Source organism: Bufo gargarizans, chromosome 3 (assembly GCF_014858855.1).
Source record: "Bufo gargarizans isolate SCDJY-AF-19 chromosome 3, ASM1485885v1, whole genome shotgun sequence".
NCBI classification, from domain to species: Eukaryota; Metazoa; Chordata; class Amphibia; order Anura; family Bufonidae; genus Bufo; species Bufo gargarizans.
Window position 1 is genome coordinate 527,513,334 of NC_058082.1, and position 26,789 is coordinate 527,540,122.

At 45.2% G+C, this 26,789-nt stretch overlaps 1 protein-coding gene across 3 annotated transcripts in view; it reads left to right on the plus strand.

The window, feature by feature from the left end:
* The first annotated feature begins 4,922 nt into the window (after positions 1–4,922).
* Positions 4,923–26,789, plus strand: part of LOC122930546 (interleukin-5 receptor subunit alpha-like) — a 59,414-nt gene continuing 37,547 nt past the window's right edge. The window contains exons 1-4 of one of the 3 annotated variants that reach the window (XM_044284016.1): positions 4,945–4,989; positions 10,157–10,250; positions 13,985–14,136; positions 15,979–16,105. In XM_044284016.1, coding sequence (XP_044139951.1) covers positions 10,178–10,250; positions 13,985–14,136; positions 15,979–16,105 — 352 coding nt within the window. In that variant the 5' untranslated portion in view covers positions 4,945–4,989; positions 10,157–10,177. Of the gene's footprint in view, positions 4,990–6,376; positions 6,619–10,156; positions 10,251–13,984; positions 14,137–15,978; positions 16,106–26,789 lie in introns of those variants that run through there. The other 2 variants (XM_044284017.1, XM_044284018.1) reach the window with 2 other exon arrangements.

The following is a 26,789-nucleotide window of genomic DNA, read 5'->3' on the forward strand; positions in this document are numbered from 1 at the left end:
TTTAGCCAAAAAACAACCACACCATTGAGGGTTAAATGCACTTGGTGACAGGCGCAGCTTGCCCCTGATTTTGTATATGGCCAAAAAATGAACAGACTATTGCTGGTTAAATGCACTTGGTGTGACAGCTTCACCCTGATGTAGGCTTTAGCCAAAAAACAACCACACCATTGAGGGTTAAATGCACTTGGTGACAGGCGCAGCTTGCCCCTGATTTTGTATATGGCCAAAAAATGAACAGACTATTGCTGGTTAAATGCACTTGGTGTGACAGCTTCACCCTGATGTAGGCTTTAGCCAAAAAACAACCACACCATTGAGGGTTAAATGCACTTGGTGACAGGCGCAGCTTGCCCCTGATTTTGTATATGGCCAAAAAATGAACAGACTATTGCTGGTTAAATGCACTTGGTGTGACAGCTTCACCCTGATGTAGGCTTTAGCCAAAAAACAACCACACCATTGAGGGTTAAATGCACTTGGTCGCAGCTTGTGCTGGCGCACCACAAGACACAAAATGGCCGCCGATCACCCCAGAAAAATGTGACTGACAAACGGTCTGTGCAGCCTAAAAACAGTGAGCAATTGAGGATCAGCAGCTCAATGATCCACAGCTGCAGATCGATCAGTTAATCAAGTCCTTTGGAGGAGTTAATCTGCCTAATCTCGCCCTACTGTCGCAGCCGCAACCTCTCCCTACGCTAATCAGAGCAGAGTGACGGGCGGCGCTATGTGACTCCAGCTTAAATAGAGGCTGGGTCACATGGTGCTCTGGCCAATCACAGCCATGCCAATAGTAGGCATGGCTGTGATGGCCTCTTGGGGCAAGTAGTATGACGCTTGTTGATTGGCTGCTTTGCAGCCTTTCAAAAAGCGCCAAGAAAGCGTCACAAAAGCGCGAAGAAAGCGACGAACACCGAACCCGAACCCGGACTTTTACGAAAATGTCCGGGTTCGGGTCCGTGTCACGGACACCCCAAAATTCGGTACGAACCCGAACTATACAGTTCGAGTTCGCTCATCCCTACTGCTGAGTTTACACAGCCTTTCTTTTGAAATAATATTGCTTTTTTGTTTTGCATATTTTGTGTCGGGCAATTTTAGCGCTTTGAATAAAGGCTACGTTTTAATTAGGGTGGTACTCTGTGAATACTCTATACTTGACTTTATACTGCCTTGGCATACTGACCCTCTGACGGGCTACTGTCTTAGCTGTGATTCCAGAAAAAATGTAAGCCAGAGAAAAAAATTATCTAAACTATCTGGCTAGTGAACTCTTCGAGGCCGCCTTACCCTTATTTATGCCAAAATGGAAACAAAAGCGCGGAGGACTTCTCAAATCTTTTAGTTACCCCTAGGTAACGTATAATGCATCTCCGAAAAGTCCGGACATTGGCAACTTATTCCTTTAGATTCCTGGGCTTATCAGAAGTGCTTGAAAAGTAATGAAAGGTAAGGATACCCAGATAGAAGTATAGGGAATCTAAAAGCTAACTAATGGTCCGAACCTAAAGGAAAAAGGGTCTGATCAATAACATCCTAGGAATTTTTAATACCGGACATTATACTTAAATCTAGCATAATCTTATAAAAAGAAATCTCAAGTGTTTATCAAAATAATCATAACAGATTGTAACAAAACATCTTAGAGAAGTACTTATTTTGACAAGGAATAATAAACTGAAAATGATTGCTGAACACCGATTCCTTTGGTGCAGAATATATTGCGAGACAGATGCTTTGATCCAAGAGCCACTGGAGGCCATGTGTTACATCTACCAGAACAACTTTAGACATCAAATCTCCTTACTCGCAATCTGGTATCCATGATGGAAAACTACATTGGCCTCCATCCCCCGGGGGAGCTCACGTATCTGCCGCCAGAGGTCCAAAGAGCACACTGGACTCTTCAGTTTTGGAATTCTAGATCCGCAGCAAGTATTTATAGAGTTTGCGCCATACCTTCTGTAGGCCATCCAGACTAAATGTTCCAGTCCATCTTATTACGCCCCACATGGAGCCATATAGGGCTCTGTTGTTATGTCATACATAATTTTGGCCATTCAAGCAATATGGTCCAGCCCATTTTCTCACTCCTCATCAGGTGTATTATAGGGATTTGTTGGAGTACTACGCCTATTGTAGAATTAAACTTGTTAAACTACAAATTGACAACCAAACATAGGCACAAAACTAGTTCACCCTGCATGCATAGCCACCAAGATAGACCGTCACAAAGACTTGGCGGCACCCCAGGCACCACTGGACACATAGATACTCACTCAGAGCCAAGTTCATTCATCCAGACACTGCTGCATGAGTGGTCCACTATTTAGTCATGGCAACAGAAGACACCAGCCATACAGACACGGCCGCTAGTAGCCGTTCCTTAATGCTGACACAGCCGTAGAAGCCGTCGGCCATGTGGAGCTGTCCGATGATCAACACACTAGATAAACTCAGTGTCACAACCAGACAGCTGAGAAGCTCTGACAGAAGCCTTTCAGAACCTCCTCCTTGAGTTTTCTTTGTTTTGAATTTCAGTTCCTCATCTCGTTAGCCTCTCTCAGCTGTCATGTAGTTGGACTGATTGCATCCCTTTAAATTCCTCCCCATAATGCATTAGTGTGCGGCTTATACAACTTCCTGGAGTGTGTGTGCATGCTGATCCTATCTTCCAGCCTTCTACAAGATAAGTGATGTACATTTATTTGTGATTTTCTGTTTGCTGGATCCCAGGTGACCCTGACTCCCTCCGTGTCTAGTGTAGGGAGCCGGTGGTCGTGTCCCCTCACTATTGTAGGGTGTTCAGGTGGTATATAGTCGAGGTACGTGGATATGCGATCATCCACCATTGGGATTTTCGCATAGGCTGAGCAGACAGGGAGAGAGCTAGGTCTGATGCAGGGGTCTCCCTTTTGTTCCTTAGTTTTGGATCCAGTGAGTCAAATATTCGTTTTGCATTGTCTTGTTTCCTGTACACCTTCCGTGACACTCAGCAGCAGAAGGAGACACAAAGAGCCGTCATCCCAGCAAGCATAAACACATAAGCAAACAGCTCCTTAGGTACATGAGGCCAATACCAAAATGTAGCCAGCCTGCCAGGCACGGATTCCAAGCAGTCAGCCAGATAGTCACAGATTCCAAGGTAATCAGCCAGACAGTCAAAGACTCACAAAAAAGGCAGTCAACCAGCCAAACAGATATGAGCTCAAAGGCAGCCCACCAGACAGGCACAGGCTCAAAGGCAAAACATTCAGGCCCTAAAGCCATGAGGCAGACAACCAGGCCCCAAAGCCATGAGGCAGATAAACAACCAGGCCCCAAAGCCATAAGGCAGGCAGACAGGCCCTAAATCCATGAGGAAGACAACCAGGCCCTAAAGCTATGAGGCAAACAACCAGGCCCTAAAGCCATGAGGCAGACAACCAGGCCCTAAAGCTATGAGGCAGACAACCAGGCTTTAAAGCCATGAGGCAGACAACCAGGCCCTAAAGCCATGAGGCAGACAACCAGGCCCTAAAGCCATGAACCAGACAACCAGGCCCTAAAGCCATGAGGCAGACAACCAGGCCCTAAAACCATGAGGCAGACAACCAGGCCCTAAAACCATGAGGCAGACAACCAGGCCCTAAAACCATGAGGCAGACAACCAGGCCCTAAAGCCATGAGGCAGACAACCAGGCCCTAAAGCCATGAGGCAGACAACCAGGCCCTAAAGCCATGAGGCAGACAACCAGGCCCTAAAGCCATGAGGCAGACAACCAGGCCCTAAAACCATGAGGCAGACAACCAGGCCCTAAAACCATGAGGCAGACAACCAGGCCCTAAAACCATGAGGCAGACAACTAGACCCTAAAGCCATGAGGAAGACAACCCAAATATTCGCTGTGTAGCTTAAGTAGAGTCAATTTAAGGAGTACCTTCTTTCACAGCCATGAGAGCTGCATGATCTAGGCTCCTTCTTCCTCGTCGGGGAGAATGCATCGGAAAACATGCTCCCTCCATGGATCTGTGCTGCATGCGGTAGAATGCAATACCCCTCTGGGCTGCTTCCTCTTACCCATCGATCTGGGCTTCAAATGTCACGTGGCCTTACTCCAGTGTGGGGCCCACGCACCTGCTGCAAGAACCAGACAGAGGACTTGGAATACCCCCCCCCCCCCCCCTGGTTCCTAGGGTCCTGTCAGCCCAAAACTATGGCGCGATAGACCCCGGCAGGTATTACCACATAGCCCTCCAGAACATTTCTGGGATCTCCTAGGCTAGCGGTACCTGAAAGGAAAACTGCAGGTCTCCCGCTCCAGGGACAGGAAACCACTGAAGTTGGAGAGAGGCTCCACCTTTTTATTCTGCAGGTTTCCTGTCCCTGGGGGCGGATCCTGTCTCTGTGGTGCTGTCGTGGGGGAAGGGAAAAAATGTTTGTCTCACAAGAGAAAGATGAGATCTGCACACCCTGGGTGGTGGGTGCTCGTAGAGGACATGTGTCAATTGATTCCTAGGAGAAATCCACGGCACACCAACCATTTTTTCTTTATCAGATAGTGTTTTTAATACATAGTGATTTTTACATAATTTTTATGTTCCATCCAAAGCAAGTGACAATGCAATACAATTGGCCAAAAAATGAAACCCCAACGTTTCGGTCGGCTGTCGACCTTTATCAAGGGATCTGTGGCCTAAGTCGTTTTAAGTTGCGTTCTGAGCCTGTCTGGAGGGCCACCTTTGGCAGGGCCACCTTTTATGAGCAGAACAGATTTATTCTGCTCATAAAAGTTTTACAGTTATAGACAGAGGAACTGATGGAAGAGCACATCTAACCATTTGTTCTTCTTTCTGTCCTCCTTCCTCCCTACTTTTGTGGGAAGTCCCTTACTAATGCATTATGATGATATTGTATACTTCTGTGTACTTCCCAGAAATAATCACTCTTCTTGTAAAGTGAATAAAGATACAGGCTCCAGTGAAATGAATGGCCAGAAACTACAGGTGAGCTGGGTAGTATGTCATACTGTATGTGATATGTGGTAATAGGTGGTTTATGCAGTATATTGGACAATTTAGAACTGTAAAAGTAAAAAATAAAAAATGTAAAGCAATAAGTATTTAAAATATACATGGAAATATTTTGAAAGGTTATTAGAACTGGACTTACATGAGATAAAAGAGTTACCTATTGTCACTAATCCTACTGAAAAGTACTACAGCTTGAATTGGCTGATAACAGAGAAGTCACAATATTCATTGCATAGCTGATGTCCTGCAGATAACATTGACTGTATGTATGTAGCGTTCGTTTTAAACCGTGAATGTCACATAGCTGTAGGGAACTACACTGGTGCAATGTGTAGTTATATATACTAAATAGCCAATATGTACTAATAATAAGTAGTATAAAAGAGTGAAATGTTTTATATAAATTAGTAAGCATTGTGAATTAACTGTGGATAAACTAGAGGGGAAAACAGTAGTATTTTACTTTCAGGGTAAGTTTTTCTTTAAGGTTTTCACGTGTGACGTATCATGGCATCGGTCCTTGTTTATTCACCATCAATTTACCCCAGTTTTCAATGTAAATTTCTGCAAGAAGTAAACAATTTAAGCAATTAATTTAGCTTTTTTTTTTTGCTGCCCTTGGCAATAGTTGAAAAGTTGTTTTATTAATACAAAAGCCAGATAATTTTGAAAATTGCGTCTCAGAACTTTGCCCGCTCTTAGCATACTGTAATTTAATTTTCTTTAGGACAACCTTTACAAGTGATGGCCTATCCTCAGGTTACTCCAGCACTGCTGCCATTCACTTTAATTGGAGTAGTGCTGCAGTCAACAGCTTCATTCATTTCACAATGGAGGAAGCCATGTAGTTCTGGAGCGAAAACAACTGGAGAACAGCTGTGGTAGCATCCCAGACCACCACAAATCAGATAGTAATGGCCTATCCAGTGATCTAAGGTTATATCTGCATGTTCATCACATCTAATTACCGGGCCACACCTGTATCTGCTGGGCCTCGCTTGTACATATTGTTTGAAACAAATGGCATGTGCAGGTGCTGGCCGGCAAGTACAGGTGCGGTCTGGCAATTAGGGATGATCCACATGCGGATCCTGCTACTAACTGCATTGTGTATGGGCAGCCTATATGTGTCTGATAAAGCCATAACTGCCTGTTCCATTCATTCTTATTGACCTTAATGAACATCAGCCACAGTTGCATATTCCTACTGATCAACCACTGCATTTAAATCAGTTTCTTTTTCGGCATGTATAGCTGGGAAACCATGCGATGTGAAAATGCTAAAGTTAAGAAGACACATTGAGCTAGAAGGGATGACCACAAAAAGTTCTAAGGGGGAAGAAAGAAAAGATGTCACCAAGAATGATGACCACAGAATAGAACTAAGAGTTCTTGACAGTGCATATTGCTTGTTCTCTTTGTGTTAGCAGTTCAACATCATTTCACCATACAGAAAACCATACAATACATTGAATGTATCTCCCTGTGTAATAGAAGAACTTCAGAAGAACATAACTGTCTGCCTGTAGTCTTATGAAGATGCAGGACATTCCTATAATTGGAGGACACTTCTTCATTTTATTAAGCATTAAAATGCATTAGGTAATTTTGTGGAAATACTCTACACTGTTTTATCTTATGAATGCAAAGAATCTTAAAGGGGTTGTCTGGTCTTCAAATTATAGTGAATTACTAATTAATAGAAGGCTGGTCACCAATTTAGATTGCAGCAGCTGGTGACTGGCTGTGGCAGTGACATGCCCCTGTGTCAGAACATCCGGGGTGGATTGGCCATAGACCCTACAGTGAAATTCCCCAGTGGGCCGATAGCGCTCCTAATGATCTGATTCTCTCCTACGCACCTGTTCAGCAGCTGCAGGAGCCCTTCTGAATTCAACTGCATCGATGTCCTCAGGACAGTGATACAGTTCAATACTGTGACACAGGTGGTAGTATTTTGTGCATAGTGGTAGTTGGCTCAGCTGGGACAGTATATTTCTCTGCACTATGGTATTTCTGTCCCTGGCTACTTCTTTTGTCCCTGCCACTTTTAAGTTTTTTCCAGGGCCACTTTTAGTTTCCAGTCAGCCCCTGTCATCGCTGAACCAGGAATCAGAGCAACACTAGAACAGGGGTGGCGAGAATCGGTGAAGGTAGTAGGCATAGGCGTGCGCACGGGGTGTGCCGGGTGTGCCTGGGCACACCCTAAATATCACCTCCGTGCTGCACTGCCATCTGTCAAGTGCCAACTCCTGATCCCATGCTTCACATAGGCTTCAGGCAAGTGTTCTGAAGCCTATGAGACCGTAGAGCCCTAGAATGGATTTGCTCCAGGGAGGTATGATGATCGGAGGAAGAGGCGGAGTCTCGTCATAGAGGGGGCGGGGGCTCAAGATGTGCAGGAGGAGATTCAACAGAGCACGTTGGAGAGAGGAGCAGAAGCTACAGGTCAGTGTGTGGAGAAGATTGACTGTTATGTGTTATTGGGGGGCTTTTTGCAGGGGCTGAAGGGAGGAGGAATAATCCTTGTACTGGAGACTGTATGTTAGAGTGGTCTGAAGAGAGAGGGGGGTGAAGTGATATTATTTACATGGGGACTGTATGCTGGAGGGGCTAAAGGCAAAGAGAGTGATGTATTTTACATGATACTGTATGCTGGAGGGGCTGAAGGCAGGAGGGGTAATATTGTTTTACATGGGGACTGTATGCTGGAAGGGCTGAAGGCAGGGGGAGTTTTGTATTTTACATGGGACTGTATGTTGGAGGGGCTGAAGGCGGGGAGTGATGTATTTTACATGGGACTGTATGCTGAAGGGCTGAAGGCAGGCGGCCAAGAGGGGAAGGTTGATATTATTTACATGGGACTATATGCTGGAGGGGCTGAAGGCAGGGGGAGTTTTGTATTTTACATGGGACTGTATGTTGGAGGGGCTGAAGGCAAGGAGTGATGTATTTTACATAGGACTGTATGCTGGAGGGGCTGAAGAGCGCCATAATTATTACTATTCGGGTCCATTGACACGTCTGTAGTGTTTTGCGGATCCACAATACACCCGGCCGGCACCCCCATAGAACTGCCTATTCTTGTCCACAGCTGCGGACAAGAATAGGACATGTTCTATTTTTTTCCAGAGCCGCGAACCGGAAGTTCGGCAGGCCGCTCCGGAAATGCGGATGCGAAGAGCACACTGTGTGCTTTCCACATCCATTCTGTCCCCATAGAGAATGCATGGGTCCGCACCCGTTCCGCACAATTGCAGAATGGATGCGGACACATTCTGCGGACGTGTGAAGGGAGCCTAATACAGAGGGGGCCATTATAATATTAATAATAATAATAATACAGAGGGGCCAGTATATATTATAATTATACAGAGGGCATTATACTTATCGGCACTACGGGGGGAGGGGAGGTCTGTTATCTGAGGATGATAGTAAAGTGAGAAATCAAAAAAAAAAATCTGTGAAACTCTGCAGAGACGCGGCTGAAGGAAGGTATCATGGCGGTCATATCTCCGAATGAAAACGTTGAGGAAGGGTTGGGGGGGGGAGCAATACTTGAATTGCTCTGGGTGCTGGCAAAACCCACACTACGCCACTGGAACTCTGCCCTGTATGTTTCCTGCTGCTTGCTACCGCTCCTCATTTACACCCCTGTATAATGTACCCTGATACCCCTCAGTTATATGATACCGTATAACTGAGGGGTATCAGGGTAAATTACAGGGGGTAATATAACTGAGGAGGGCTGTCGGGGACATTATACAGGGGGTAATATAACTGAGGGATCAGGGTAATTTATACAAGGGGTAAAACTAAGGGGTATCAGGGTACATTATTATACAGGGGTAATATAACTGAGGAGGGCTATCTCAGGCAACATGATGAAGGGGGAATATAACTTATATAATATAAGTTATATTACCCCTGTATAATGTTCCTGATAGCCCTCCTAGTTATATTACTCCTGTATAATTTACCCTGATACCCCTTAGTTATATTACCCCTGTATAATAATGTACCCTGATACCCCTTAGTTATATTACCCCTGTATAATAATGTACCCTGATACCCTTTAGTGTATTTGTGTGTGTGTGTATATGTATGTGTATATATATATATATATATATATATTTCATACACACGCGCGGCGTGTGTTTGTGCTTTAGGGTGCACACCCTAATGCAATAGGCTGCGCACGCCTATGGTAGTAGGTAAAGGGGTTATCTTGGAATTTATATTGATGACCTATTCTCTGCATAAGTTATCAATATCCGATCGGTGGAGGTGTGACACCTGGGAACCCCGCCGATTAGATGTGAGTGCCACGGCTTCTTCCTAGGGCATGTGACCTCACTGTACAGTCACATGGTCTAGTTGCAGCTCAGTTCTATTCAAGTCCCATTCATTTCTGTGGGGCTGCATCCGTTTCTCTGTGCCGCGGCCCTGCAAAAAAAAATAGAACATGTCCAATTCTTGTCCGCAATTGCGGACAAGAATAGGCATTTTCTATGACAGCCATGGCATGAGCGGTCCGCAAATTGCAGAACACACATGGGCCGGTGTTCGTGTTTTGCATATCTGCAATTTGCGTATCTGCAAAACACCACATTCGTGTCAATGTAGCCTAAATTGTTGGTCTTCTTCATCCTAAAAAATGGTACTTCTGTAAATCTTACAACAGTTTTTTTTATTACCACCTTTTGTTCATCATAAACATATTGAAATCATTACAAGTCTGTCAGTAGATGCATGAGAAACAAATTATGTAGTATCAGGGTAAGAGCTTCCTTCCAATAAAGTTAAAATCATAATAGCAAAAATAGACTAGCCTCCACAACAGTTCGCAAACTATCCTGAGTTTGTGTTTGCGTTATTTAAGCAGTTGCTGGGGGTATTGTATTTTTGCTGCTATGATTTTTTATTTAATTGGTGTAAAGCTACAGTCTATTTGCTCTTACCCTGAGGCTGGATCTTTTGTTAGTGTGCTATATGCCTGCTAGAAGTCGATTAAAGGAGAATCCACGCACAGGAGGATATTGGGCCTATACAAGCTGGAGTCCTCTTCAACCAGGCTGTTATTATATGCACTTGAAATGAACAAAATTCCAATATTTACAGGGTTTTTATTGTTTTCCAGATTTGAACAGAATAATAGAAAATGCATATTTCCATGGCATTTATATGGATACTGTGGCACTGTTTTCGTTCACATTGGTGTTGCAAATTTCCCGGTAAGCCTTTCAAAATTTATAATTGTTTACTTAAAGGGAATGTGTCATCAGAAAAATACCTATTGTTTAAATTGTGTTTTTACATTTAACATATTTTTAAAGAATTTTTTATAATGTCATTTTAATCTTTCATTTCAATAGCTATAGTTAAACAAAAACTGCACTGGTCGCTAAGCCTAATAAATAGGCACCACTTCTTGGTCTGTACATATCACTTTACTGCAGATATCTGCTTATCTGTCATCCTAATTCTGCCTGTAATGATCTCACCTCTGTGTATAGATAAGACAGGATCCACCATTCACAATAGGATGTGGCCGCTGTAAAGCAATTTTCTTAATGCTTTATAAATCCTGTTATGAACAGCTTAGGCAAGATGTCCGCCCACATAATCATGTTCATGAAATAGAATAAATAAATCTACAGTGAATTAAAACAGGTTAGATAAAAGGATATGTGTTTCTATCTGGTTTTAACTGTCAGATAACATTTTTGGTGACACATTGCCTTTAACCCTTTTAGGGAAATTTTTTGATTTTTGCTTTTCACTCCCTGCCTGTGGGCCCATATAGATATATATATATATATATATATATATATATATATATATATATATATTGTATTTCCATTCGCATAACATGAGAACTTGTTTTTTTGTGGGAAAAGTAGTACTTTAGAATGGAACCATTTATTCTTGCATACAATGGAGTGGGAAGCTGGGGAAAAATGGGGTGGAACTGGAAAAAAAAAATCCAATTCTGCCACAATTTAATGGGTATTGTTTTCACAGTGTTCATCGTGCAGTAAAACTCACCTGTGCCCTTCATTCTCTAGCTCAGTATGCTTACAGCAATACCACATTTGTATAGTTTTGATCAGGGGCGTAGCTATAGGGGAAGCAGCTGCTTTGGGGCCCACCCAAGAGGAGGAATACAATATTTCATTGTATACATTGATACTGTAGAAAACAGATGGAGCAGCTGCCTGGCCTGGTCTGACAGAAAGATTTTGACTAGCCACAAGAGTGGGGGTTGCATGAAGGGAGGTGGTTGCAAAGAAGTTGCTGAGGGGGGAGCCCCGTTCAGAAATTTGCTGTGGGGCCCAGTCAATTCTAGTTACACCACTGGTTTTGAAAAACGGAAAAAAATAAAATAAAATTATACCTCCATAACTTTTGTATATTTCTGTGGAGCTGTGTGAGGGCTTAAATGGAGCTGTGTGAGGGCTAATTTTTGAGGGGCGATCTGTACTTTTTACTGATACCATTTTGGGGTGTATATGACATTTTGATAAAATTCGCAGAGCTTATCAGACAGTTTAACAGTACTAACAATGACATTTTTAGAAATCTTATACACACACAAAAAACATGGGGGGGGGGTCATATACAAACAGATATATGCCACTTTTGTAGGGTATATCTGGTGCACGCCATGTTGCAGCAGGCCCATCTCATTTACCATTTTCTACACCTGTTTTTAGGCTTAGAAAATGGTCAAAATGTAAAACAGCTTGGAAGTTGTCTTACATTTAGAATCAGTGGTGGATCTACACCGCGAGTGCAGCGGCATATTAAGACAGACTTCATGCATAGGGTGAAATCCATTGCAAATTCACAACAAAATCCATGACAAATTTGCATATAACACATGAAGATGTAGCAAAATGTAATGCAGAAATTAAGGCTCATGTGGCCATACAACTTAGGGTGGCTTCTTTTGCCGAAAGGGCTGGTAAGATTGCCTTCACATGCGACACATTTTGTTGCAGAAATTGCTGCAGCTGAAAATCAGTTCATTCATGTGAATGGGGTTGTTTTAATGGCAAGCACATGGATTTCTGCAATCCTCATTCAGATGAATGGAACTGATCTTCAGTTGCAGAAATCTGTGGCGTGTGAAGACATGCTAACGCTGAGTTCAGAGCTGAGCGTTCGCGATGGAGCGCTCTGTATGCGCGATTGTACGGGCGTTTGCAATCGCGCATACAGAGACAAGCGAACGCCCATTGTCGCGCGTTCCCGCTGAAGTCTATGTACGGGAACACGTGACAAGACGCCCCAAAGAAGCTCATGTACTTCTTGGGGCGTCGGGCGTTTTACAGCGCGATCATACGCGCTGTAAAACGCTCAGGTGAGAACCATTCCCATAGGGAATCATTGGTTCTTGCATGTTGAGCGTTTTACAGCGCGTAGGAACGCGCTGTAAAACGCTCAGGTCTGAACCCAGCCTTAGGGTCCAGTCAATCTGTTATAATTAGAGATGAGCGAAGTTTTGGAAAATTAACTTTGTGACGAATTACTTCGTCATGAACCGCATTTCTTTGTAAGTAGTGGACGCAATGACAGCTGCGATAACTCCGCTCCCTATCGTTGTTTCGCTCAGATGCCAGCGTTCATACATGATTGCAGCATGTAAAAATACAGTGTAAAATGAACATAAAAAAAAATGAAATCATACTTACCTCCTCCATTTGCTCGCAACGGACCTGCCGATGCCATCTTGCTTGAAGGTCTTGCGTGAAATCTAGTGCGGCCCGAGATGACGTCAATCAAGATGGAGGCTGCCGGCCTGTCAGAAGCAAATAGATGATGTAAGTATGATTTTTTGTTTGTTTTTTTACACTTTCTTACAATTTCAGGTTAAATCCATTTGCTACCATGAAGCACGAGGAAACTTGTCTTCGCAGCTAATCAAATTTATTCTGAAATTCGGATAGAATTCCACTTTAGATTAGATTCTCTCATCTCTATTTATAATCTACTTGTAACGGGGCACCGAAGGCACACTCAGGCTCCCAACAAGCTCTGCTTAGCTTCGGGAGCGAGGATCTGTGTTCGGCCTTGTTCCCAGGGTGGCTTTGCTAGCTGGAAGGCTCCCTGCTCCTAGGTCTGCCTTGAGCGCCGAGCTGATCACTCGGTGCTTGACTTGTCTGTCTGTCGGTCATGTGACGCTGGCCACGTCACATGACCCTCACTCCCCACTATAAATACAGGCAACCTGTTGGCTACAGGTTGCCTGTGATACTGGTCCATTGGTGCTTCCTTGTTCCTTGGTTCTAGTCTGCGGCTGCTTGTTCTGATTGACCTCCTGACTTTGTGACCTCGGCTCGTTCTTTGACCTCGACTTCGTCTCATCCTTTATACGTATTTGCTCTCCTGGATTGACCTCGGCTCTGATTGTTGACATTACATTTGCCCACTCCATTTGTACTCCTGCCTCTCCTGGTTCTGACCCTTGGTTAGTTGACCTTCCGTATCTTTCCTCTGTGCACTTACGTAAGTAAGGGACCATCGCCCAGTTACGCCCCGTCACCTAGTACGGGTAGTGTAAGTAGGCAGGGACAGGGGTTGAGGGTGGAGTCAGAGTGCACCCTCTTTCCTTCCTCTCTGATCCCTGACACTACTTTAGGGAAGCAAAGCTCAGCTAATGTGTACATCTCTGAGCATATTCCCCAAACCTTCTTTTTTCTTTCACATTTGAATCTATTGGGGGGGGGGGGGGGGGGAGGGCACATTGATAATGAATCTGGCTTCCATTTTGTTTCCCTTGTCTTTGATAGCTTTAAAAAGGCTATCAATTCATAATAAGTATCTAAACCATACGTATGTCAGAGGGCATTGCTGAGGGGATGTGCATTACTAAAACATGTACAATCCTCTAAAATCCAATTGCAAGACAATCACCATGGAAAAGTGGATATGTACTTACCACCTTTCCAAAATTATTTTTTAGGGCTTGAATACAACTTGGTAAAAAATCTGTCACTGAGTATCAGGAACAAAGAAGGTTTTTTGACTTGGGACTGTGATATTCCCATGGAAAACGTCAGTAACATTTCATATGAAATCTTCTTGAAACTTGAAGATTGGGAATTTGTAAAAGATGTAAGTTATTTATTATATATGTGTTATAATGTTTCTATTGTGTGACAATGAGGTAACATGATGTTGTTGATTACCGCTGAAGCTAGGTAAACTGAGCCCAGCCGATCTGTCAGGTAAGTAACGCTTACTTCTTTTTTGCAGAAGGATCCCGTATGTTGTCCGGTTTCTTTCTGAAAGCAGACAACCCCTTTAAATGCTCTCAATTCAATTGTTCCTCTAGTGTCTGATGGTGCATGACACACTGCTTTGAAAGAACACCATATGTGGATGCAGAAAGAGGGGCAACTTCTGAGGACTATATCTTAAGCTGTGATTAGCCTACAGCCATGATTTAAAATAAGACCAAGATCACACTAGCCTAAATACATCGCAAGATACAGCCACTAGAAATGGGTCCTAGTAAGAGCTGCAACACCTGTAGCTTTCAACCCCAACCTGATTTCTAAAGGCTGTAGCTCAGCCAGCATATTAAGCTTATTTAAAAGTTTAGATTGTCAGCTTTCAAAGTAGACCAGTATCACATCTGAGGTATGAAGGGTTAAAGCAAGTGGGAGAAGTGCTGGTATTCTGCAGGAGGACAGACATATATTCTCTCTCCCTGTGTGACTGTACAAGGTCCCAGGTCGAGAATAACATGGACTTCTGTTCATGTTATTTTCCCCTCTCCCCCATTAAACATACATCATACTTGATTGACATATCTATATTTTTTTTTCTAGAAGCTGAGTGAAAAGATCAGCACTTGTTCATCTAATCATCATCTGAACCTAATTACACCATTCATTGGTGCCATGACCCAGACGTTTACCAGCGCACAGATCACATTGTCAAATAAACTTCCCATCTTACACTGTCCCTATCCTGTCCATAGTGGATCTTAACATAAAACCTTACACACAGTGGTAATAGCAATAATAATTATCACTAGAGAGAGATATATTTCTAACAGATGAAAAAGGCTCCCATGAGTCAGAAAATATTTTTTTTCGCAGTGACTGTTGCCATAAATTATTGTTTTTAATTAGTTTTACAAAACAAACCATCATGACAAACCAGGGCAAACTGGGCTCCTGCACAGGGCTGCATATTTCAGGGGCGGTACTGAAATAAGTGCAGTTTTCTTTTTATCTTCTCTCCTTCCTGCTAAATTAAAGGTTTTATTCAGCCAAAATAAAGAAAAAATATTTAAAAAGTTATAACCGGAATGTAGAGGAGGAAAAACGTTACTGGTCCTTAAAGCTGGCCATACACATTAGTCTTTTGTCAGTGCTGCTAATACCCTTCATACATGCTCTGTGCACATGGCTCTGCTGTATTATGATTCCACATGCACATATTGTAGCATTTAGCTGTGCTTTAAATACTGATCTATGTGGTATTATATGAAATGCAGCACAGACCCAGACCCAGACCCATAGGCACTCTATATGTTGACACATAGGTCCTGATATATCAAACTGGCTTTGTCCTGTTTTGGAGTAAATTGGGACTTTTCTGTCATTTTAATTTTAAGAGAAGTTTATCAATTGTCTGAAACAGGCCAATGCTATTTCTTGCTCTTGCTCAGTAAGTTTCAGAAATCCAGCTGTTTTGTGGGCCTTCCTGTAGAGTTTGCTGGATTTTGGTCTTGTTTATCACAGGGATTGTCTCAAAAAATAGATTCAAGCTCCCTGCACTTCTGACCTGCCGTAGCTGAGATTGTTTGCCTGTGCTAAATTCAGCAAGTGCTGGAACACAGACCGTCACCTTCACACACATGTCCAATTGCCTCTTGTTGATAAATCAGGGCCATAGTGCCTTTGTGACAACAGATTTTAATCCCAATTGCTGTTTGTTATTCAGGCACATGTATGCGGAGAAGCGATATCCCTGAGTCTGCTAGATGACGCCCCGAGTCCAGTTTGTGTCCTGGTGACACCATATTTAAATTTAGAGAAATGTCAAAATGCTTCAATTTGCCTGAATCCAGGTAAGATGTTGGAACCCAATGATATTGACTATAATTTATGTGTAACTATAATGTATACTCTTCTCAATATTAAGTAATTTTCTTTGTAAAAGTTAGGGAAGAAAATAACTTTTATTTAGTAATTTTTATTTTATGGTAAAAGTTTCATTTTTCTGCAAAGGTAGGCCTCCTGCACACAACCGTTGTTTCATTCCGTGTCCGTTGTTCAGTTTTTTGTGATTTTCTGTGGACCCATTGACTTTCAATAGGTCCGTTGAAAACTCGGCTAATGCATCGTTTGTCATCAGCATCCGTGGGTCCAGTCCGTCAAAAAAATATAACCTGTCCTATTTTTTTAACTGAAAAAATGGTTTGCGGACCCATTCAAGTCAATGGGAGCACTAAAAAACACGGAGGCCTTAATGTTACTAAAAGAAGTAAGCAGAAAAAAGCCAAAACAAATTACAATATCCGCATTTTTGTAACATACTATTAAATATCACAAAACAGTGTTTGATATCCCTATAATCATAGCACATACAATACAGTAAACACATTATTTATGGTGATCGATAAACAGTATAAATAAAAATGATGCCATTTTCCCCTTTATTTAACCAATGATAAAGGTTGTTACAAATTAAACTTTCACTTATGTGCATGGCAAAATGGCTTGATGCTAAAAAAAAGTTTGGGCTTTTAAAGGGGTATTTCCGAGATTTTGATACTGATGACCTATCCTATCCTCTAATTAGTGGGGGTCTGACAGCTAGGACCCCCACCAATCAGCTGTTTGAGAAGACACCAGTTCTCCTGTGAGCACCACGGCCTTCTAGCAGCTTACCAAGCACAGCACTGTAAATTGCATAGCGGCTGTGCTTGGTATGGTGCTAACCCCTATTGAAGTGAATGGCGCTGAGCTGCGATACCAGACACTATACAATGTACAGCGCTGAGCTTGGTAAGCTGCGAGAAGGCTGCGGCACTCATAGGAGCACCGATGCTTTCTCAAACAGCTGATCGGCGGGGGTCCTAGGTGTCCGACCCCCACCAATTAGAGGATAGGATAAAATCTTGGAAAACCCTTTAAGGACACGAATGTGAGAAGGGCCGGGGGTGGGGTGGTTGGGCCCATAGAGTTTGCCCGTATGGGACCCTGAAATTCCTGATGGCAGCCCTGGATACATGTAATTAATTCTGCTTCCTCATTAAAGGGTTTTATGGTACATCTGTGGCAACCCCCTAGGAAGCTGGTATTGAGGACAGGAGTGGCCCTGATGAAGTGTTGTGTCATGGTGTACTCCCTCAGGTTGTTGCTCCCTTACAGCGGTGTCTGCAGATACTAGCTATAGCTTCTCAAGACTTCACTTGAGGCAAATGAGTAGAGTTGAGGGGACACCTGGATGTTCGTGTTCGAGAAGTTCGGCCGAACTTCCCGGAAATGTTCGGGTTCGGGATCCGAACCCGATCCGAACTTCGTCCTGAACCCGAACCCCATTGAAGTCAATGGGGACCCGAACTTTTCGGCACTAAAAAGGCTGTAAAACAGCCCAGGAAAGAGCTAGAGGGCTGCAAAAGGCAGCAACATGTAGGTAAATCCCCTGCAAACAAATGTGGATAGGGAAATGAATAAGAATTAAAATAAAATAAATAAAAATTAACCAATATCAATTGGAGAGAGGTCCCATAGCAGCGAATCAGGCTTCACGTCAGCCACCACTGCAACAGTCCATTGGCATATATGTAGGCCCAGGCACCCAGGCAGAGGAGAGAGGTCCCGTAACAGAGAATCTGGCTTCATGTCAGCAGAGAATCAGTCTGCATGTCATAGCAGAGAATCAGGCTTCACGTCAGCCACCACTGCAACAGTCCATTGGCATATATTTAGGCCCAGGTACCCAGCCAGAGGATATAGGTCCCGTAACAGAGAATCTGGCTTCATGTCAGCAGAGAATCAGTCTGCATGTCATAGAAGAGAATCAGGCTTCACGTCAGCCACCACTGCAACAGTCCATTGGCATATATTTAGGCCCAGGTACCCAGCCAGAGGAGAGAGGTCCCGTAACAGAGAATCTGGCTTCATGTCAGCAGAGAATCAGTCTGCATGTCATAGCAGAGAATCAGGCTTCACGTCAGCCAACATTGGAACAGTCCATTGGCATATATTTAGGCCCCGGCACCCAGACAGAGGAGATGTTCATTCAACTTTGGGTTGCCCCGCAATATAATGGTAAAATGAAAATAAAAAGAGGATTGAATGAAGAAGTGCCCTGGAGTACAATAATATACGGTTAAGGGGAGGTAGTTAATGTCTAATCTGCACAAGGGATGGATAGGTCCTGTGGGATCCATGCCTGGTTCATTTTTATGAATGTCAGCTTGTCCACATTGGCTGTAGACAGGCGGCTGCGTTTGTCTGTTCAGACAAAACGCTGGCCGCCGGGCAGGCCAGCACCTCCAAGGCATAAAAGGCTAGCTCTGGCCACGTGGACAATTTGGAGACCCAGAAGTTAAATGGGGCCGAACCATCAGTCAGTACGTGGAGGGGTGTGCACACGTACTGTTCCACCATGTTAGTGGAATGTTGCCTCCTGCTAACACGTTGCGTATCAGGTGGTGGTGCAGTTAGCTGTGGCGTGTTGACAAAACTTTTCCACATCTCTGCCATGCTAACCCTGCCCTCAGAGGAGCTGGCCGTGACACAGCTGCCTTGGCGACCTCTTGCTCCTCCTCTGCCTTGCCCTCGGGCTTCCACTTGTTCCCCTGTGACATTTGGGAATGCTCTCAGTAGCGAGTCTACCAACGTGCGCTTGTACTCGCGCATCTTCCTATCACGCTCCAGTGAAGGAAGTAAGGTGGGCACATTGTCTTTGTAGCGTGGATCCAGCAGGGTGGCAACCCAGTAGTCTGCACACAATAAAATGTGGGCAACTCTGCTGTCGTTGCGCAGGCACTGCAGCATGTAGTCGCTCATGTGTGCCAGGCTGCCCAGAGGTAAGGACAAGCTGTCCTCTGTGGGAGGCGTATCGTCATCGTCCTGCCTTTCCCCCCAGCCACGCACCAGTGATGGGCCCGAGCTGCGTTGGGTGCCACCCCACTGTGACCATGCTTCATCCTCATCCTCCTCCACCTCCTCCTCATCCTCGTCCTCCAGTAGTGGGCCCTGGCTGGCCACATTTGTACCTGGCCTCTGCTGTTGCAAAAAACCTCCCTCTGAGTCACTTCGAAGAGACTGGCCTGAAAGTGCTAAAAATTACCCCTCTTCCTCCTCCTCCTCCTCCTCCTCCTCCTCTGGGCCACCTCCTCTTCCATCATCGCCCTAAGTGTTTTCTCAAGGAGACATAGAAGTGGTATTGTAACGCTGATAACGGCGTCATCGCCACTGGCCATGTTGGTGGAGTACTCGAAACAGCGCAACAGGGCACACAGGTCTCGCATGGAGGCCCAGTCATTGGTGGTGAAGTGGTGCTGTTCCGTAGTGCGACTGACCCGTGCGTGTTGCAGCTGAAACTCCACTATGGCCTGCTGCTGCTCGCACAGTCTGTCCAGCATGTGCAAGGTGGAGTTCCACCTGGTGGGCACGTCGCATATGAGGCGGTGAGCGGGAAGGCCAAAGTTACGCTGTAGCGCAGACAGGCGAGCAGCAGCAGGATGTGAACGCCGGAAGCACGAACAGACGGCCCGCACTTTATGCAGCAGCTCTGACATGTCGGGGTAGTTGTGAATGAACTTCTGCACCACCAAATTCAGCACATGCGCCAAGCAAGGGATGTGCGTCAAACCGGCTAGTCCCAGAGCTGCAACAAGATTTCGCCCATTATCACACACCACCAGGCCGGGCTTGAGGCTCACCGGCAGCAACCACTCATCGGTCTGTTGTTCTATACCCCGCCACAACTCCTGTGCGGTGTGGGGCCTGTCCCCCAAACATATGAGTTTTAGAATGGCCTGCTGACGTTTACCCCGGCCTGTGCTGAAGTTGGTGGTGAAGGTATGTGGCTGACTGGATGAGCAGGTGGAAGAAGAGGAGGAGGAAGCCGAGAAGGAGGAGGTGGCAACAGGAGGCAAAGAATGTTGCCCTGCGATCCTTGGCGGCGGAAGGACGTGCGCCAAACAGCTCTCCGCCTGGGGCCCAGCTGCCACTACATTTACCCAGTGTGCAGTTAGGGAGATATAGCGTCCCTGGCCGTGCTTACTGGTCCACGTATCTGTGGTTAGGTGGACCTTGCCACAGATGGCGTTGCGCAGTGCACACTTGATTTTATCGGATACTTGGTTGTGCAGGGAAGGCACGGCTCTCTTGGAGAAGTAGTGCCGGCTAGGAACAACATACTGTTGGGTGGCAAGCGACATGAGCTGTTTGAAGCTGTCTGTGTCCACCAGCCTAAATGACAGCATTTCATAGGCCAGTAGTTTAGAAATGCTGGCATTCAGGGCCAGGGATTGAGGGTGGCTAGGTGGGAATTTACGCTTTCTCTCAAATGTTTGTGAGATGGAGAGCTGAACGCTGCCGTGTGACATGGTTGAGATGCTTGGTGACGGAGGTGGTGGTGGTGTTGGTGGTACATCCCCTGTTTGCTGGGCGGCAGGTGCCAACGTTCCTCCAGAGGCGGAGGAAGAGGCCGAGGCGGCAGCAGCAGAAGAGGCCGAGGCGGCAGCAGCAGAAGAGGCCGAGGCGGCAGCAGCAGAAGAGGTAGCAGGTGAGCCTGAGTGACTTCCTTGGTTTTAAGGTGTTTACTCCACTGCAGTTCATGCTTTGCATGCAGGTGCCTGGTCATGCAGGTTGTGCTAAAGTTCAGAACGTTAATGCCTCGCTTCAGGCTCTGATGGCATAGCGTGCAAACCCCTCGGGTCTTGTCGTCAGCACATTGTTTGAAGAAGTGCCATGCCAGGGAACTCCTTGAAGCTGCCTTTGGGGTGCTCGGTCCCAGATGGCGGCGGTCAGTAGCAGGCAGAGTCTCTTGGCGGCGGGTGTTCTGCTTTTGCCCACTGCTCCCTCTTTTGCTACGCTGTTGGCTCGGTCTCACCACTGCCTCTTCCTCCGAACTGTGAAAGTCAGTGGCACGACCTTCATTCCATGTGGGGTCTAGGACCTCATCGTCCCCTGCATCGTCTTCCACCCAGTCTTGATCCCTGACCTCCTGTTCAGTCTGCACACTGCAGAAAGACGCAGCAGTTGGCACCTGTGTTTCGTCATCATCAGAGACATGCTGAGGTGGTATTCCCATGTCCTCATCATCAGGAAACATAAGTGGTTGTGCGTCAGTGCATTCTATGTCTTCCACCGCTGGGGAAGGGCTGGGTGGATGCCCTTGGGAAACCCTGCCAGCGGAGTCTTCAAACAGCATAAGAGACTGCTGCATAACTTGAGGCTCAGACAGTTTCCCTGGTATGCATGGGGTGATGTGACATACTGATGGGCTTGGTTTTCAGGCGCCATCTGTGCGCTTTCTGCAAAAGACTGGGTGGGAGATAATGTGAACGTACTGGATCCACTGTCGGCCACCCAATTGACTAATGCCTGTACCTGCTCAGGCCTTACCATCCTTAGAACGGCATTGGGCCCCACCAAATATCGCTGTAAATTATGGCGGCTACTGGGACCTGAGGTAGTTGGTACACTAGGACGTGTGGCTGTGGCAGAACGGCCACGTCCTCTCCCAGCACCAGAGGGTCCACTAACACCACCGCGTCCGCGTCCTTTACTAGATGTTTTCCTCATTGTTATCGTTCACCACAACAACAAAAATATTATTTGACCCAATGTATTGAATTCAAATTCAGGCCTTTTTTTAAAGACAACTAACACTATCTGGCTATCTATTTAGGTACCGTATTATACTAATACAGGTACAGCAGTAACCACAGATTTAGCTGACTATAAATTTGAGGACTATTATTTAGGCGCTGGGTGACAGGTATAGGTTTACTGACAGAATTAGACTTGGAAATGCACAGTAGCGTGTGTGTAAAGTTATTCAGAATGACCCTATGTGCACCTTGAATCTGATATACCCTTTTAGGGATAAATTTAAAGTAGGCCTGATACAGCAGAAACCACTAAATTAAGAAATTGCTAAATTGGGAATTGTATTTCAACCCAGAACAAAAACTGTGCTTTGACGGACACTAAATAACTTGACCAGCCACACCAGTACAGCAGTAACGACAGATTTAGCTGGATATAAATTTGAGGCCTAGTATTTAGGTGCTGGGTGACAGGTATACGTTTACTGACAGAATTAGACTGGGATATGCACAGTAGCGTGTGTGTAAAGTTATTCAGAATGACCCTATTTGCACCTTGAATCTAATATACCTTTTAGGGATAAATTTAAAGTAGGCCTGATACAGCAGAAACCACTAAATTAGGAAATTGCTAAATTGGGAATTGTCTTTCAACCCAGAACAAAAGCTGTGCTTTGACGGACACTAAATAACTTGACCAGCCACACCAGTAACGACAGATTTAGCTGACTATAAATTTGAGGCCTATTATTTAGGCGCTGAGTGACAGGTATAGGTTTACTGACAGAATTAGACTTGGAAATGCACAGTAGCGTGTGTGTGAAGTTATTCAGAATGACCCTATGTGCACCTTGAATTTGATATACCCTTTTAGGGATAAATTTAAAGTAGGCCTGATACAGCAGAAACCACTAAATTAGGAAATTGCTAAATTGGGAATTGTATTTCAACCCAGAACAAAAAATGTGCTTTGACGGACACTAAATAACTTGACCAGCCACAGCAGTAACGACAGATTTAGCTGGATATAAACTTGAGGCCTAGTATTTAGGCGCTGGGTGACAGGTATACGTTTACTGACAGAATTAGACTGGGATATGGCCAAAAAATAACCACACTATTGATGGTTAAATGCACTTGGTGTGACAGCTTGACCAACCACACCATTGAGGGTTAAATGCACTTGGTGACAGGCGCAGCTTGCCCCTGATGTAGTATATGGCCAAAAAATAACCAGACTATTGCTGGTTAAATGCACTTGGTGTGACAGCTTGACCCTGATGTAGGATTTAGCCAAAAAACAACCACACCATTGAGGGTTAAATGCACTTGGTGACAGCTTGCCCCTGATGTAGTATATGGCCAAAAAATAAACATACTATTGCTGGTTAAATGCACTTGGTGTGACAGATTCACCCTGATGTAGGATTTAGCCAAAAAACAACCACACCATTGAGGGTTAAATGCACTTGGTGGCAGCTTGTGCTGGCACACCACAAGACACAAAATGGCCGCCGATCACCCCAGAAAAAAGTGACTGAAAAACGCTCTGGGCAGCCTAAAAACAGTGAGCAATTCAATAGCAGCAGTTAAATCATCCACAGCTGCAGATCGATCTCTGAATGAAGTCTTTTGGAGGAGTTAATCACTACCTAATCTCGCCCTAACGTCGCGGCTGCAACCTCTCCCTATGCTGATGAGAGCAGAGTGACGGGCGGCGCTACGTGACTCCAGCTTAAATAGAGGCTGGGTCACATGGTGCTCTGGCCAATCACAGCCATGCCAATAGTAGGCATGGCTGTGACGGCCTCTTGGGGCAAGTAGTATGACGCTTGTTGATTGGCTGCTTTGCAGCCTTTCAAAAAGCGCCAAGAAAGCGTCACAAAAGCGCCAAGAAAGCGACGAACACCGAACCCTGAACCCGGACTTTTACGAAAATGTCCGGGTTCGGGTCCGTGTCACGGACACCCCAAAATTCGGTACGAACCCGAACTATACAGTTCGGGTTCGCTCATCCCTACAAATGAGCTTTGCAGGTTGCCTTTTGCCTAGTGTACTCTAGAGCTGTATTCCATGCATAAAGAGCAAAATTAGACAATTTTACATTTACCAAACAAGGCTGACATCATACAGTAAATATAAAATGTAATGAATTTCTACCTTTCTTGAAACTCCAAATTCATCAGTCAGAGACCCGAGCAGTACAGCATGCAAAACTCAACCGACAAAAGAACAGACTGCTGCTTCCTCTAATTACAGAACAGGCTGTCTCCGGTTGCTATGGGCAACAGCTGTACTACTCCTCATGACGCATACTGCCTGCACTATAGGAGGCTGATGCCCCATGGTTATTTGATACACCCTGAGCCTGACTTTACTGATAGCAGTGTGGAGGAGAGGTCATTGCTGTGGCTGGCAGCCTGGCACTATTCTGGGGTAGGGTTAATATGGCTGGCAGCGCTGTTTCAGGACCTAATATGGCTGGTGATGTTCTGCCTGGGGGTAACATGTCTGACTGGCACTTTGTTACCCCCAAGCAGAACAGCACATGCCACATTAGCCCCTGAAACAGAGCTGTCAGACATATTATTCCTACCCCAGAATAGTGCCAGGCTGCCAGCCACAGCAATGACCTCTCCACAATGCTATCAGGTACCCATGGGGCATCAGCCTCCTATAGTGCAGGCAGCATGCGTCATGAGGAGTACAGCTGTTGCCCATAGCAACCGGAGACAGCCTGTTCTGTAATTAGAGGAAGCAGCAGTCTGTTCAGAAGTCATCTCAGCCACATTACCCATGGCCAGAACAGTGTGCCAGACTGCCTGCACAGATAAGCGCGGAAAACTGTTTACATGGTGAGCCGACGGTGACACAGGAACGCAATAGTTACTAGTAGCAGGGCTGGTCCCGACTCCCTGGAATGGCGCATAACGCGGGCGAGCACCGCTACAAACCCTGTTTGTAAATGTGTAATTATCTACCCCACTGTAGAAAAAATGTAACACTGGGGTAAATAATATAATTAAAATGGAGGGTTAAATGTGTTTAAAAAAATACATCTCTCTCAATTGTTATATAGCTACTGAATGAGACAGAAGAAGGGATGCCTTTAAAGGGCTTCTGTCACCCCACAACAGTCTTTTTTTTTGTTTTTGGGCTAGTTACATTCATTATTGCGTGATATATGAGAATATAATGTTGTCACTTACTTTCATGCGGCCGTTTCTTGAGAAAACAAAGTTTTATAATATGCAAATCCGGTCTCTACCAGCAAGTAGGGCGTCTACTTGCTGGTAGCCGCCGCAGAAAACCGCCCCCTCGTCGTGTTGATTGACAGGGCCAGCCGTGATCTCCTCCTCCGGCCGGCCCTGTCAGTATTTCAAAAATCGCGCGCCTCTGTTCATTCGGCGCAGGCGCTCTGAGATGAGGAGGCTCGTCTCCTCAGAACTCCCTCAGTGCGCCTGCGCCAATGACATCACCGAAAGAGAAGACGTCATCGGCGCAGGCGCACTGAGGGAGTTCTGAGGAGACGAGCCTCCTCATCTCAGAGCGCCTGCGTAATCCGTGGTTTCAGTCCATCAAAAAAATATAACCTGTCCTATTTTTTTCACGGAAAACGGTTCGCGAACCCATTCAAGTCAACGGGTCCGTGAAAAAACGCTGAGGCACACAAGATTGTCACACAGAAACAAAAACGGACACGGATCACAGAACAACGGAACAGGGCAGAGTATTCCAGAGAGTAGGTGCAGCATGAGAAAAGTCTTGAAGAGAGGAGTTAGAGGTACGAATTAGGGAGGTTATTACTCTTAGGTCGCTAACAGAACGGAGAGCACTAGTAGGGTGGTTGATGGAGATGAGGGAGGAGATATATGAAGGTGCAGCACTGTGGAGAGCTTTGTGGGTGAGGGTGAGAAGTTTGAACTGTATTCTGTGGTGGATGGGCAACCAGTGAAGTGACTGGCACAGACTAGTAGCATCAGAGTAGCGGTTGGATGGGTAGATGAACCTGGCTGCAGCATTTAGAACAGACTGAAGGGGGGAGAGTTTAGTGAGAGAGAGACCGATTAGTAATGCGTTGCAGTAGTCAAGATGAGAATGAATCAAGGCAACAATTCCACCATAAGAAAAGGGCAGATTCTGGTGAGTGATATTCTTGAGGTGCAGATGACAAGAGCGTGTAAGTGATTTAATATGGGGAACAAAGGAAAGATCAGAGTCAAATGTGGCCCCAAGACAGCGGGCATGTTGCACAGGAGTTATAATAGTGCTGCAGACCGATATTGAAATATCAAGTTTAGGTGAGTTAGTAGATGGGGGAAAGACAAGAAGTTACATTTTTGAGAGGTTCAGTTTTAGATACAGAGAGGACATGATGTTAGAGACAGCTGTCAGACAATTACTGGTATTTTGGAGTAAAGCAGGGGTGATGTCAGGGGATGAAGTGTATAGTTGGGTGTCGTCAGCATAGAGATGGTATCGAAAGCCAAATCTACTGATAGTCTGTCCGATGGGGGCAGTATAGAGGGAGAAGAGTAGAGGACTTAGTACTGAGCCCTGAGGAACGCCGACATCAAGAGGAAGAGAAGAAGAAGAAGAGTCAGCGAATGATACACTAAAGGAGCGGCCAGAGAGGTAGGTAGAGAACCAAGAGAGAGCAGTGTCCTTAAGGCCAATTGAGTGGAGCATGGTTAGGAGGAGTTTATGGTCTACGGTATCAAACGCTGCAGAGAGATCCAGCAGAATAAGTAGCGAATAGTCAACATTTCTTTTTGCTGTAAGGAGATCATTAGACACTTTAGTAAGGGCAATTTTTGTCGAGTGAAGAGGACGAAAGGCAGATTGTAAGGGGTCAAGAAGAGAGTTTGCAGAGAGATAGCTTATTAAGCGAGAGTAGACAAGATGTTCAAGGAGTTTAAAGACGAAGGGGAGGTTAGAAACAGGTCGGTAGTTAGCA